This window comes from Hylobates moloch, unplaced genomic scaffold (genome assembly GCF_009828535.3).
Source record: "Hylobates moloch isolate HMO894 unplaced genomic scaffold, HMol_V3 SCAFFOLD_1, whole genome shotgun sequence".
NCBI lineage: Eukaryota > Metazoa > Chordata > Mammalia > Primates > Hylobatidae > Hylobates > Hylobates moloch.
Window position 1 is genome coordinate 99,984,274 of NW_026652276.1, and position 13,855 is coordinate 99,998,128.

A 13,855-nucleotide genomic window follows, 5' to 3' on the forward strand; every position below is an offset into this window, starting at 1 on the left:
GCTCTGCTGTTCACAAAGCCATTTCCCAGCAGGTAGCTCATATGATTGTCACCAGGCGGACTGTGTAAGGAAGTCGGGCCAGATGAGGATATGGGGGCTCAGAGAGGATGAGTGACTTGCCTGGGGCAACACAGCAAATAATGAACACAGCCACCACTTGACAGGGGATTTGCGCCCCACACCCCTCCTCCCCTCTAGAGGACCCCAGTTCTCTGCACCCGCGCCTCTCCTCCCCTAGAGGACCCCAGTGCTCTGCACCTGCGCCCTTCCCCCTCTAGAGGACCCCAGTTCTCTGCACTCACGCCTCCCCTTCCCCTCTAGACGACCCCAGTTCTCTGCACTCACGCCTCCCCTTCCCCTCTAGAGGACCCCAGTGCTCTGCACCCGCATCTCTCCTCCTCTAGCAGATCCTAGTTCTCTGCACCCGCGCCTCTTCTCTCTAGCGGACCCCAGTTCTCTGCACCCGCGCCTCTCCTCCTCTAGAGGATCCCAGTTTTCTGCGCCTGGGCCTCTCCTCCTCCAGCAGACCCCAGTTCTCTGAAAACCATCCCCTGCTCTGGGAATGGATTCTGGGTCCTTGGGGAGCAGTTCAGATGTCAGATCAGAGACTACCAGTGGCATCTGTAGCTTTTTTTTTTTTTTTTGAGACAGAGTATTGCTCTTTTGCTCAGCAGGCTGGAGTTCAGTGGCTGGATCACAGCTCACTGCAACCTCCACCTCCCGGGCTCAAGCAATCCTGCCTCAGCCTCCCAAGTAGTGGGGATGACAGGCACCTGCCACCACACCCAGCTAATTTTTGTAATTTTAGTAGAGAGGGGATTTCACCATGTAGGCCAGGCTGGTCTTGAACTCCTGATCTTGTGTTCTGACCACCTTGGCCTCCCTAAGTGCTGGGATTACAGGTGTGAGCCACCGTGCCCGGCCCTAATTGTTAAAAAATTTTTTATTAAAAAATAAAATATTTTTGCCCAGGCTAGTCTCAAACTCCTGCCCTCAAGCGACTCTCCCACCTTGGTCTCCCAAAGTGCTGGGATTATAAGCATGAATGAGCCACGATGCCTGGCCCATTTTTAATATTAATATGATACCCAGACTATCGGGTCTCTGTTGACTTCTCCAACTGGGGTGTGGGGGTCTCTGGGCCTTCCCATACTCCAATAAGCTGTGGGTGACCCCAGCTCATCCCAGTGCCACCCAAGATTTGACCTCCCCCGGGGAATCTGATTACCAATATCCCAATTCTTTCCCTAGCTCGGTGTAAGTTCAGACAACGCAGTTCTGAATTTGTCTAAGGCCTTTGAGCATCTGTTAATATAATACTTCCTTCCTGTGCTACTTCTTACCCGCCACAAAACTCAAATGCTGCCTCTCCCTGTACCCTCATCAGCCCAGGTGGAAGGGTCCCGGAGGCCCCCTCTGTGCCCCTCCAGCCCTGGGCCCCCTCTCATAGCTCCAGCAGCAGATTGGACTGTGGCCGTTTCTGCCCCAATCCCATCTCATTAACTCTACTATAAACTGTTTATTCACCCTGCCTCATCCAGAGCACCTGCCCAGGCAGAGCCAGCCTTTGGTGTTTGCTGAATGAGTAAGTCTATTACTCTCTGTATAAAACAGCACTCCTTGTAATTGCTTCAATTTTTACATCACTTGAGTTTCAAAGGTTGCCCCTTTGTCTATTGTGAACAAATCTGTTCTCACCTCCACCACTCTCTTCCCAATTTTATAGATGTTAACCATTTCCACCCCTAGCTTCACCTTTCTAAGCTAGAGTGCTGACCCCTTCAGACCCCTGGCCCCGCCCCTCCAGAGCAGACAGTTGGTCCCTGTCCCTTAGCCCATCCCCTCCCCGACCCTTACTAGGAACACTGTGCAACTTCATGTACACAAAACAGGATACCAGTTCCAGTCCCCATGTGGGTCCCTGGCATTTTTCTGGCATTTTCTGGCCTTTGTGTCCTCTGCAGCACTTGGAGAAGGTAGAGTTCTAGACTGTGTCCCTCGTCCGGGAGCCCCAGGCCACTAGGACAGCTCCTCCCAGAAACCCCACGGTCATCCCACACTCAACAGCCCCAGCTGGAGACCCTTGTCTTCCACCAAAGAGAGGCTCCTGTCCTCCCGGTCAATACAGCCTCCTGGACTGTCCATCTCCTATTCCAGGGTGGCTCTCAGTGCCTCTCAAGAAGCCTCTTTCAAATGAAGATGGTAGAAATACACGCCATAATATCAGAGATAAAGATTCTTTTCTAATTTTTAAAAATCATTATTATTATTTGAAACAAGGTCTCTCTCTGTTGCCCAGGCTGGAATGCTGTGGCACAATCACAGCTCACTGCAGTCTTGACTTCCTGGGCTCAAGCATTCCTCCTATCTCAGCCTCTCAAGTAGCTGGGACTACAGGTGCACCCCACCACACCCAGCTAATTTTTTTCTGGTATTTTTTGTAGAGACAGGGTCTCGCTATGTTGCTCAGGCTGGCCTCAAACTCCTGAGCTCAAGCTATCCTCCCACCTCAGCCTCCCAAAGTGCTGGGATTATAGACATGAACCACTGCAACCAGCTGATGAAGAGAAAAATCTTGAAGGGAGCCTGTCTTAGTCGTCTTGGGCTGCCATAGCAAATACCATTGACTGGGTGGCTTAAACAATAGAAATTGGCCAGGTGTGGTGGCTCATGCCTATAGTTTTTGCACTTTAGGAAGTTGAGGTGGGAGGATGGTTTGAGCCCAGGACTTCAAGATCAGCCTGGGCAACAAAGCAAGACCCCCATCTCTTAAAATAAAAAATAAACAAATAGAAAGATTTATTTCTCACAGTTCTGGAGGCTGCAAGGTTCAAGACCAAGGTGCCGGCTGATTTAGTTCGTGGTGAGCACTCCCATTTTCATACCTCAGCCTGTAGTAGGGGCTGGGGCAATGGCGCTGGACCCATCCTAGAAGCCCAGGACAGCTCCACCCAGAAACTTCACCATCACCCCAAACTCCACAGCCTCAACTGGAGACCTTTGTCATCCAGCAAAAAGAGGCTCCTCTCCCAGTTAACACAGCCTCCTAGACCATCTATCTCAGCGTCCCCCAGCCAACCATCAAGTGGAGCCCCCATTTCCAGGGGAGTTGGGTTCTCAGCTGGGCTTTCATGTCCTCCTCCCAAGATGGATTTGGGTGCCTCTCAATGGCCTCTCTGATGCTGGTCTGCCCTACAGAGGCATCCCCAGCCCTACTCAGCCCACAGAGGTTCCTGTGATATCTAAACATTTCAGCTTGGTCTTACTGCTCCTGTCATCCACAAATGTACCAGCACCACCACACTCTCCCCAGCAAATATCACGCTCAATCTAGCACATGCTCCCTCATCTTTCAGGGCATTCCTACACCGTGGCTCCCCTGCAGAGCTGTAGAAATGATTTTTCTACCTTCTCAGAGTGCTCTTCCCTTGCTTAACTGTCTGCTTCTCCAAAACCTTACCAGTCCACAGTGTGCCCTGGAGTACTCAGAAGAGGGTGCAGAGAGTAGGAAGAAAAGCTACAGATGCTGGGCCAGGTGCGGTGGCTCGCACCTGTCATTCCAGCACTTTGGGAGTTTGAGGTGAGCAGATTACTTGAGGCCAGGAGCTCAAGACCAGCCTGGCCAACATGGTGAAACCCTGTTCTACAAAAAACACACAAAAAAATTAGCTGGGCATGTTGGCACACACCTGTAGTCCCAGCTACTCCAGAGCTGAGGCAGGAGAATCTCTTGAACCCTGGACACAGAGGTTGCAGTTAGTGGAGATCATGTCACTGCACTCCAGCCTGGGTGACAGAGGAGACTGTCTCAACAACAACAACAAAAAAGCTACAGTTGCCAGTGGTCATCTCTGATCTGACATCTGAACTGCTCCCCAAGGATCCAGAATCCATTCCCAGAGCAGGGGATGATTTGCAGAGAACTGGGTTCCTCTAGAGGGGTGGAGAAGCACTGGTGGAGAGAACTAGGTCCTCTAGGGGAGGAGAGGCGCAGAGCACAAATCCACTGTCAAGTGGTGGCCGTGTTCATTATATGCTGTGTGGCCCCAGGCAAATCACTCATCCTCTCTCTGAGTCTCTACATATCCTCATCTGCCCCGACTTCCTTACACAGATCTCCTCATGAGAATCATATGAGCTACCTGCTGGGAAATGGCTTTGTGAACAGCAGAGCCCTCTGCAAGAGGAGGGCAGGCGTCTCTGGATCTAATCAGACCTTCCAGAGCCCTCCGGAGTGGCCCTACTTGCCTGGCCTCACTCCCTCCTGCTCTCTGCACTGGCCATAGAGAGATGTTTTTCTGACTGTTTTGCACACTAAGGGATTCACCTGTGTTATCGCTGCCACACAATTATAAGCACCTGAGGGACGGGGGCTTTTGGTTGCTAACACTCGGCTAGGTACACAGAGGCAATGCCACCCGCTGACTCCTGGGGCCTTCATCATCGCTGTCATCACCTCCATCACCCTCTCCTTGAATAATCTGACTACAGAGATCTGCTGGGCCAGGCCTTGGGAGCAGGGATGGGGAGGACCCCTCCTAAGACCCATCGAGGCCCACAGCTTCGCACTCCTGTATATCAACTTAAAGGGAACCTACGTGTTATTAATAAACTCCCGTAATGTCCCCAAATCCACAGAGTTCATCACTCCAGCCCTTGGAACTCTCCCTTCAGCTCCTCCCTGCCTGTACCTCTCTCCCAACATGTCCGGGTGGGGTAAAGGAAGTCTCATCTGTCAAGGCTTGGCTGGCAGAGGCAGCCTCAGAGGGCCTGAGTCCCTGGCTGGGAGGATGGTGGAACTTCCCTGGTGGGTTACCTCGAAGGTGTCCTGCAGGGCTCCAGAGACCCCCACCCCAGCTCCCCTGCCCCCTCACCACCCCTTCTGCCCACCCCACAGCCTCAACTCAAGGTCTCCCTCTTTCGCCTCTCCTTGTCCCTGTCCACCCCTGCCAGAAAGGAATCAGAAAGTCTGTTCTCTATGAGGGAAATCAGCGGGTCAGAGTCATCTCTCAGACACAGTCACCACCAGGCTGAGCAAAGATCCCCAAGCCTCTGTCTCCTCCCACAGCCCCTCAGCCAAGGTTTGTTTTTTTTTCTTTTTTTGTTTGTTTGTTTGTTTGTGTTTTTTTTGAGAGAGTCTCGCTCTGTTGCCAGGCTGGAGTGCAGTAGTGCAATCTCGGCTCACTGCAACCTCTGCCTCTGGGGTTCAAGTGATTCTCCTGCCTCAGCCTCCTGAGTAGCTGGGACTACAGGCGTGCGCCACCACGCCCAGCTAATTTTTATATTTTTGGTAGAGTTGGGGTTTCACCATGTTGGCCAGGATGGTCTCAATTTCCTGACCTCGTGATCTGCCTGCCTCGGCATCCCAAAGTGCTAGGACTACAGGCGAGCCACCGCAACTGGCAGCCTTCTTTTCTTTTCTTTTCTTTCTTTCTTTCTTTTTCCTTCCTTCCTTCCTTCTTTCTCTCTTTTTTTTTTTTTTTTTTTTTGTGACAGTGTTTTGCTCTTATCACCCAGGCTGGAGTGCAGTGGCACAATCTTGCCTCACTGCAAACTCCACCTCCCAGGTTCCAGTGATTCTCCTGCCTCAGCCTCCCAAGTAGCTGGGATTACAGGTGTGTGCCACCATGCCTGGTTAATTTTTGTATTTTTAGTAGAGACAGGGTTTCACCATGTTAGCCAGGCTGGACTCGAACTCCCAACCTTAGGTGATCCACCCACCTTGGCCTCCAAAAGTGCTGGGATTACAAGCATGAGCAACCGCACCTGGCCCCGTCAGCCATTTAACTGGTGGGGATTCCCCGGGTGCACCTGAGGCTACTCCAAGTCAAGGGAGGATACTGTCACACACCCCTCTGGACTCCCTCTCTCCCGACCAGGGCTGGCGGCATGTGCAGTGCCTCTGTGAGGTTTGGAAAGACCCATCCCTCCAGCAGATAAAGCCCCCAGGATGAGGGCAGGCAGAGACCACTGTCTATGTGACAAAAGCCCCCTCATTCTCCCAGAGGGAGCCTGGAGAGCAGAAGCTGTGGATTTCAGCCGCCCCTCGGCCAGGGGCTGTGTGCAGACCATCCCCTGCACAACCACAGACACCCACAGGTCTCCACAGTGACCCCTTCAGCACCCCCAAGGCAAGATGAGGTCACAGCACGGGTCTCCAGCCCTGTGGCAGCCCCTTGCCATGCAAAGGGGAGGAGGCCACCTGCAGCCCTGCTGCCTGAGGCAGGGGCATGTACTACGACCACCCAGGAGCACTGGACCCGGAGCATCAGCCCAGGAGCACTCACCCGGTGTTAGTGCAGCAGTAACGGACGCGCAGAGCCGGAGAGCCAGCGTCAGAATCCAGATCACCAGCATCTCCCGGGGAACGGGCCCCTGGCTGCCCGTCTTCCCTCCTCAGGAGGGACCAAGAAATGAAAGCTTCCCAGGAAGGGATCAGCTATAAAAAGGACCCCAGAGAACTTTGCCTTGAAGCAGGGCAGTGCCTGTCCCAGGGTAGAGGTGAGGCGATGCTGTTGGGTGGGTGGCGCGTGGTGACCACAGGGAGTTGGACAAAGGGCAGCCTGTCCACCCTTCTCCCTTATAAGTCCTGGAACAGTGACCGCCCTGAGCTAGGGTCCCTCTCTTTCAGCGGAAGTCAGAGCCACTGGGGGTGGGGCAGCGCAGGAGGGAGGGACGGAGGCTAGAGGTGTGAGCACACCACTGGTGACAAGAGGTGGGGGCCAAGAAGCACCGGGGAGCGGGTGACCATGGAGGCAGAAGTTCAGAACCGTGGAAGGGGCAGCTGGCAACAGGCCAGACCAAGTCAAGGACCCTCCACTCCCACCCCCGAGAAGCCCCTCTCTCTTCCAGCCATCCCTCCCCATCCCCCACCTCAACATGGTCCTTGCCAAATGTCCAGGGCTTTCCCTGGGGTCCCCAGTTTCCAGCCTTTCTCCTGGGCGGGGTGCCCACTCACACCTGAGACTTTATGGTCCTGGTCCCCACCCCTGGCCAGACACAGAGGTGACGAAAGGCCATGGCCCATCCCTGCCCAGGGCAAAGATCACAGGGGCCTCTCCCAAGCCCACACCAAGACCCAAGGGGACACGTTATTGCTGATCACCCTCGACTCCTCAGGCAGGCCTGACTGCCCACAACAGCAGGAACAGAAGGGCCCCGCGCCAGCGTAGACAGGCTCTGCTGTGTGAGTTTGCTATCAGGGTTTGGGGGCCTTGTGGGGGATCAAGATCTTTGGGGATGCCCAGCTTTACCCATCCTTGCAAAAGGTGGCTGGACCAGGCAGCCCTAGCCCCTGGGCAACCCAACTCCCTGAACCAGCACCAGGGGTCTAACTGCTCCCTAAGCCCCCAGTGTCAAGGTCAGGGCAGTGGTGGGGGTGGGGAGAGCACAGATGACAAAGCCCAAGTGGCTCCTGCCCCGAGTCACTCTCCAACAAAATGGGTCCCCCCAACCTCTGTGTTTTCTATGAGGAACGTCATGGCCCCCAAGGGCTGCCCACAGACCCCCGCCTTCCTCCCTGGGAGACACGAGTGCTCCCAGGATCCTCCTACAGCGCCGCCTCTGGAAATCCCTGTTCTCCAATCAAATGGAGATCACTGGGGGGGTGAAAAGGAGACAGACAGAGAGCTGCTGCTTTTTACAATAAACTCTATACTGTGTTCACATGGAGACCTGGAGATGTGCCGACTTCCTGTTCCCAAAGCCGATCTTCCCGGCCAAGGAGATTGAGGATTTCAGGGCTGAGAGTTACCGCAGGAATGGAGTTGACACCAGGGCTAGAGGGGGGAGGAGGGGAAACGGAGGGGATGGGTTTAAAAGGCAGTGGTGAGGTGAGAGGGGAGGGAGATCGAAGGGAATGAGGAGGGAGACTGAGGGGGCTGCCTTTCCTTGGGGACTGGGGAACTCATGGCCTGCCCCCACCCACGGGGCTCCAGGGGTGAGAGAAAGGGGTGGAGAATAAAGAATTGGGCAGCAGGGTGATGGGGGAAACAGCAGCTGGGGTATTTAGGTCAGGGGGAGTCGGGGGCAGAACTGATGAATGGACAGGCTCAGAAGGGGAGAGGATACAAGGAATGAGAGCAAGAGAAACGGGGAATTGGGCAACGGGGTGATGGGGGGAACAGCAGCTGGGGTATCCTAAGACACAGAGGCTATCTATACCTTGCTAGGGACCGGGATGTGAGGAGAGGAGGGAGGATTTAGCGCTAGGGGACTGGGGGGCAGGATGGATGAAGGAACGGGGTCAGAAGGGGAGGACATCTAAGGAATGAGCGCAAGAGACGCAGCAGGGAGTTAGATCAGGAGAGGGCAGGAGATGGGATGGGGCTGCAGGCTGCCTCCAGGTTCAAGGTAAGAAACAGGCAGTAGGGAATTGAGAGAAAATAGGAACCAGGGCCAGAGACCAGGTGAAGGACAGGAGGATTGGAGGATCCCAGAGAGGCGATGGCAGCATGAGGGCTGAGACGGGAGGGCAGAGTAGGACCGAGAATTGACCAAGTCTATGCGGTTTTCACAACAACGGCGTGAGATATCATACAGGAATGTTGTACCCGTTTTGCAGGTGAGGAAACAGGCTCGTTACTGACTTGCCCAAGGTTCCACAGTGGAAGAGCCTGGACATGAACTGCATCTCCAGGTGGGTTTCAGTCAAGTTGGAAAGAGAAGGATGAGATTTGGGGGAACAGTCTCATCTTGCCCAAGAACAGCAGGAGCCTGGGCTGCCCGCGTCCTGGGGCCACCTCTTGAAATGCACGCAATGCAGACCCTTGTGTCCGGAGCAGGGCGGAGCAGGTGGTGAAGGGGCGCCGCAGGGCTCACACTGAGGACGAGGTCATCTCGGGTCTCTTGATGTGCACCTGTCACAGAGTCACAGAGAGGGACGGGAACGCGGAGCCACTGGTTTGGGCTGACAGGGAGGTCACTGCTGATCCGAGCCCAGCCCCCTCCCTGCCCTGGTGGGGGTCGAGGAGGGAATCTGGAATGGAGGCTGGGAGAGTTCCTTGGGGTCCCCTTCTTTAGCCCCTCACCTTCACAGTGGTGTCCACGTTCTCCAAGGCCACATGGAAATTTTTATGCTTGTCTGGAGAGAGAGGAGGGGAGAAAGAGAACGGGAGAGGGAGGGGACGGAAGGGAGAGGGGAACGGAGTAAATGCGAGGAAGGCAGGGAGGGCGTCTGTCCTCGCAGTGGTGACCAGGAAAGCCCCCTCCTGCTTTCTCAGGAGGCAGGACTCACCTGTTCCTTCGTCCTCGAAACCCCAGTTTGAAAAAGTGCCCACGACTTCCTCATCCCAGGTCTCGAACCATTTCCTGTCCTGGTCCCAGGACCTAGGTGGGGCCTTCCCGCGGTCAGACACAGCCGGCCCGCCTGGGACCCCTTGGCTGCCCTCGACCCCCGGCCCTGCCCCCCGCGCGCTCACCGGCCTCGGCGCAGGCCGCCCCACCATCCGGAGCGCACCGCCCAGACGCCCAGCGCCAGCAGCAGCAGCAGCAGCAGCAGCAGCGCGGCGCCCGCCGTCAGGCCCCCGACCAGCGCCCTCCAGTGGATGGCCACCTCGCAGCGCGGGCCAGAGAACCAGTGCGTGTCGGTGGAGTAGCAGCTGCGGGAGATCGCGGGGCGGGGCTTCATCCTAGAATGAGTGGGCGGGGTCGGCTGATGCTGATGGTGAGAGGGGCCTTACCGACACGCGGGACCGCTCCTCTCCAGAACGCACTGGCCCTGGTGACAGTCGATGGCGTTGTCCACGCCCGACGTGCATTTGGTGACACAGCGGAGCCGGGTGGCCTCCACCAACGGGAAGTAGAACTCCTCATAGCCCGTGGGAGCGGCGCGGCGGCAGATGGCTGGGGGTTGGGGAGGGGGTTGCACAGAGACAAGGACCTCATCCATTCTATTCAGGGGTCTGATAATGGTGCCTCTGAATATGCGCCAGGAGGATTCCATTTCCAAGGTGGGGTGCTGTGGGGTAGTCCCTGGAATTCGATGATGGGAGTCCAGCCCCAGCACCCTCACCCTCTCCTCGTGGCCCCTGCTGTCCTCAGGTGGAAGCCACTAACCAGCGCCAGGAAGGGCTGCCCTGGGCCGCATCACTTGCCTCCCCCAAAGGTCTCTCCCTGCCCCCTGGCTTCAATGGGCAAATGGCCCTGGTGGCAGGGGTCATAGCCACGGGAGACCACTCAACCCCTTACCACACCCTCACCTTCCGGGGTCAGCTCGGTCTTGCTGTTGTTGTTCACCTTGATGGAGTCAGGCTTAAAACACAGGGCTGCGGGACCACAGGCACAGATGGAATGGGCGGGGCAGATCAAGGGGTTAAGGTCAAGGGGTTAGGGCCAGGAAGCAGGATAGGCACAGGGAGGGCAGTGAGGGCTCTCTCCATCTAGGGGAGTGTGGAGGAGTCACAAGGGAGGACTCCTGTTCCCTGCCTCATCTCCCCTGAATAATCTGAGGTCTTCAGCCATCCGGGAAATGCTGAGCATGACAATCAGGGGGTCTCTTCCCCAGTACCGAGGTCCTGGGGAGACCCTCCCTAGCCCCACCCTTGACGGCGTTGTGTGTGGACTCATTCCCCTTCTCCCAACCTGCCAGAGGTACCACAAGGCTGGCACCTGAGCCCAGTGGGCCCCTGGCCGAGCTGGAGTGGGCTGGGGTGGCAGTTCAGGCCCTGGCCCCTCCCTCCAGCCCTGGCTCACTCTGGGAGTCCTGGCAGCTGTTCGCATCCTGGCTGGCGTTCTGCAGCACCTCCTTCAGCGCAGTCTTCACCTGCTCATACTCGCTCTCCAGCTGGGAGCTGAAGGGCATCTCCAGCAGAACCAGGTAGTCCACCACGATACTGCCATTCCTGAGGGATCCACGGCCTTAGCGAGTGCCCCAGCCAGGGATACATGGGTACTTGGAGGGGCACCTCCAGAAACAACCCAAAGTGCACCAGAAGGGGGAAGGGAGCAGAGGTCATGAGTTGGGATGCCACGTGCATCCTTTTCAGAAGGGGCTGCCAGCATTCCTGACTTGGTCCGCCTGGGAAGGCAGGACAACGAATGACTGACATAATTGACTTCATCTCTCTGTGTGTTTTATAGAGACAAAGTCTTGCTCTGTCACCCAGGCTGGAGTGCAGTGGTATAATTATAGCTCACTGCAGCCTCCAACTCCTGGGCTAAAGTGATCCTTTCTCCTCAGCCTCCCAAGTATCTGGGACTACAGGTGTGCACTACCACGCCTAGCTAATCATTTTATTATCATTACTATTATTATTGTTGTAGAGATGGGTTCTCACTATGTTGCCCAGGCTGGTCTTGAACTGGTTTCAGGTGATCCACCCACCTAGCCTTCCCAAAGTGCTAGGATTGCAAGTGTGAGCCACCACCTCTGGCCTGACATTCTCTTTGTGTTGCATCAAGCCATCATCCACCAGGCGCCCCTGGATGCACTCTCTGTCCCTCTCTCTCTTTCTCTCTCTCTCTAATGCTGACCCACTCAGTAGAGCAGGGGCCAGCCAGAGGGGGACGAAGTCACCAATCCAGGCACCATCCTCTCACATGTCCCTGCAACTTCTCTCCTTCCAGTGTGCTGAAGAAGAGAGGTGCCCCCCTCCTCCAGATAAATGGCCCCAGAAAACGATCCAAAAAAATACCCAGGGAGTGATTCCTTATGTACCCCCTCCACCCGTCTCTTTATAAAATCTGATGATTACAAAGGAAAGGAATGGGTTTTTTGTGTGCACACATTTCCCCCACCCAACACCGCCTCCGCACCCCCAGATGGGTCTCCTACCTCAGGGACAGGATCTCCACACCCTTGAAGGTGAAGCCCCGCATGTCTGCAAAAATCTTCTGCATCTGAAACACCAAGGAGCCCTGGGCTCACGTCCGAACCTGCAGACCTGAGGGCACCCAGACGCCCAACCCCAGCTCCAGGGGAGACCCTTCAATTCCCCTCCCCGGCCAGTGCCATGGCTCACGCCTGTAATCCCAACACTATGGGAGGACGAGGCAGGCGGATCACAAAGTCAGGAGTTCGAGACCAGTCTGGCCAACATAGTGAAACCCTGTCTCTACTAAAAATAGAAAACATTAGCTGAGGGTCGTGGTGTGCACCTGTAATCCCAGCTACTTGGGAGGCTGAGGCAAGAGAAGCATGTGAATCTGGGAGGCAGAGGTTGCAGTGACCCAAGATCGCACCATTGCACTCCAGCCAGGATGACAGTGCGAGACTCCGTCTCAAAAAAAAAAAAAAAAATCCCCTCTCTTTGCCCTTTACCTGATTCCAGAAGGTCTTGTTGAAATCCCTGTAGGCCTGGGAAGTGTTGTCATTGAGGTCCGGCGAGAACTGCTGATCCACAGACACTTCCATGCCCACCTCGGTCTCCACTACAGCTGCACACAGCATGCATGTCCCCAGTCACTTCTCTGTCTGCTTTTGTCTGAAGCCACCAACACCACCACCACCACCCCAACCCACAGGCTCCTCCTGCTGCTCCCCTCCAAGATCCCTGAGGACCGATGCCCAGAGGCAGGAACAGATGTAGGAATTCCAGGAGGCATTGTGCCTCGGAAGGCTGAGGCAGGAGCATCGCTTGAACCCAGGAGGCGGAGGTTGTAGTGAGCCAAAATTGCATCACTGCACTCCAGCCTGGGCCACAGAGCGAGACTCTGTCTCAAGAAAATGAAAAAGAAAGAGAGAGAGAGAAGAGAAAGAAAGGGAAAAAGCATTGTGTGAAGATGAGGGAAAGGAAGGAAGGAATTGTGTGGAGAAGAGTGAAAGCAGGCAGGAAGACAGCGGTCAGCCTGTGGTCCCTCCTGGCTGCCCCCATAGTAGGTGGATGTCCATGTCCTAATCCCCAGAACTGTGACTAGGCTATACTACGTGGCAAGGGAGGATCAAGGGTGCAGGATGAATTAGATTGCTAATCAGCCTAACTTTTTTTTATTGTTGAGATAGGGTCTCATTCTGTCATCCAGGCTGAAGTGCAATAGGGGGATCATAGCTCACTGCAGTCTTGAACTCCCAGGCTCAAGTGATCCTCCCACCTCAGCCTCCCAAATAACTGGGACCACAGGCATGGGCCACCATGCCCAGGTAAGTTTTTTAAATTTTTCGTAGAGATGAGAGTCTCGCTGCATTGCCCAGGCTGGTTCTGAACTCCTCGCCTCAAGCGATACTCCCTCCTCGGCCTTCCAAAGTGCAGGGATTATAAGACAATCAGCTGATTTTTTTTTCTTTGGAGATGGAGTCTCGCTTTCCCTCTGTCATCTACGCTAGTGTGCAGTGGCTAAATCTTGGCTTACTGCAATATCTGCCTCCTGGATTCAAGCGATTTTCCTGCCTCAGTCTCTTGAGTAGTGAGGATTACAGGCATCTGCCACCATGCCCAACTAATTTTTGTATTTATAGTAGAGACAGTTTCACCATGTTGACCAGGCTAGTCTTGAACTCCTGACCTCAGGTGATCCTCCCGCCTCAGGATCCCAAAGTGCTGGGATTACAGGTGTGAGGCACCCCGCCCAGCCTAATCAGCTGATCTTGAGAAAATTGACATAGACTATTTGGGGAGGAGGCAAAGTCATCACAAGGGTCCTTAACAGTGGGAGAAGCAATGGAGGAGGCCAGAGTTCATCAGAGGGAGATGAGGCTATGGGAGAAAGACACAGAGAGATGCGGCCTTGCTGGCTTGGAAGATGGAGCCAGGGGCCCTGGCACACGCAATGTGGGAGGCTCCAGAAGCTGCAAAGGGCAAAAAAAAAGGATTCTTCCCTGGAGCCTCTGAAAGACAACACAGCCCTGGTGACGCCTTGATTTCAGCCCAGTGACACCCACATCAGAATTCTAATCTACAGAATTCTAACATGGTAATGT

General features: G+C 55.1%; 1 protein-coding gene across 1 annotated transcript; it reads right to left on the reverse strand.

Annotated features, from left to right (window-relative positions):
• Window positions 1-7,638: 7,638 nt before the first annotated feature.
• On the reverse strand, window positions 7,639-12,388 carry MUC3A (mucin 3A, cell surface associated). Its single transcript, XM_032754637.2, has 9 exons — window positions 12,260-12,388; window positions 11,774-11,838; window positions 10,693-10,841; window positions 10,200-10,265; window positions 9,681-9,843; window positions 9,420-9,599; window positions 9,236-9,327; window positions 9,030-9,082; window positions 7,639-8,858 (listed from the first exon to the last, which is right to left on the reverse strand). The coding sequence occupies exons 1-9, from the start codon at window positions 12,386-12,388 to the stop codon at window positions 8,817-8,819; spliced, it is 939 nt and encodes a 312-aa protein (XP_032610528.1). The 3' UTR covers window positions 7,639-8,816.
• Between the last annotated feature and the right edge of the window lie 1,467 nt (window positions 12,389-13,855).

Coding starts and splice junctions, on each gene's coding strand:
- MUC3A (XM_032754637.2), bottom strand. CDS start 12,388: ATGCTGTGTGCAGCTGTAGTGGAGACCGAGGTGGGCATGGAAGTGTCT. Junction 10,842..11,773: donor GTGGAGATCCTGTCCCTGAG/GTAGGAGACCCA, acceptor TGGATCCCTCAG/GAATGGCAGTATCGTGGTGG. Junction 9,844..10,199: donor GACCGAGCTGACCCCGGAAG/GTGAGGGTGTGG, acceptor CCCAACCCCCAG/CCATCTGCCGCCGCGCCGCT.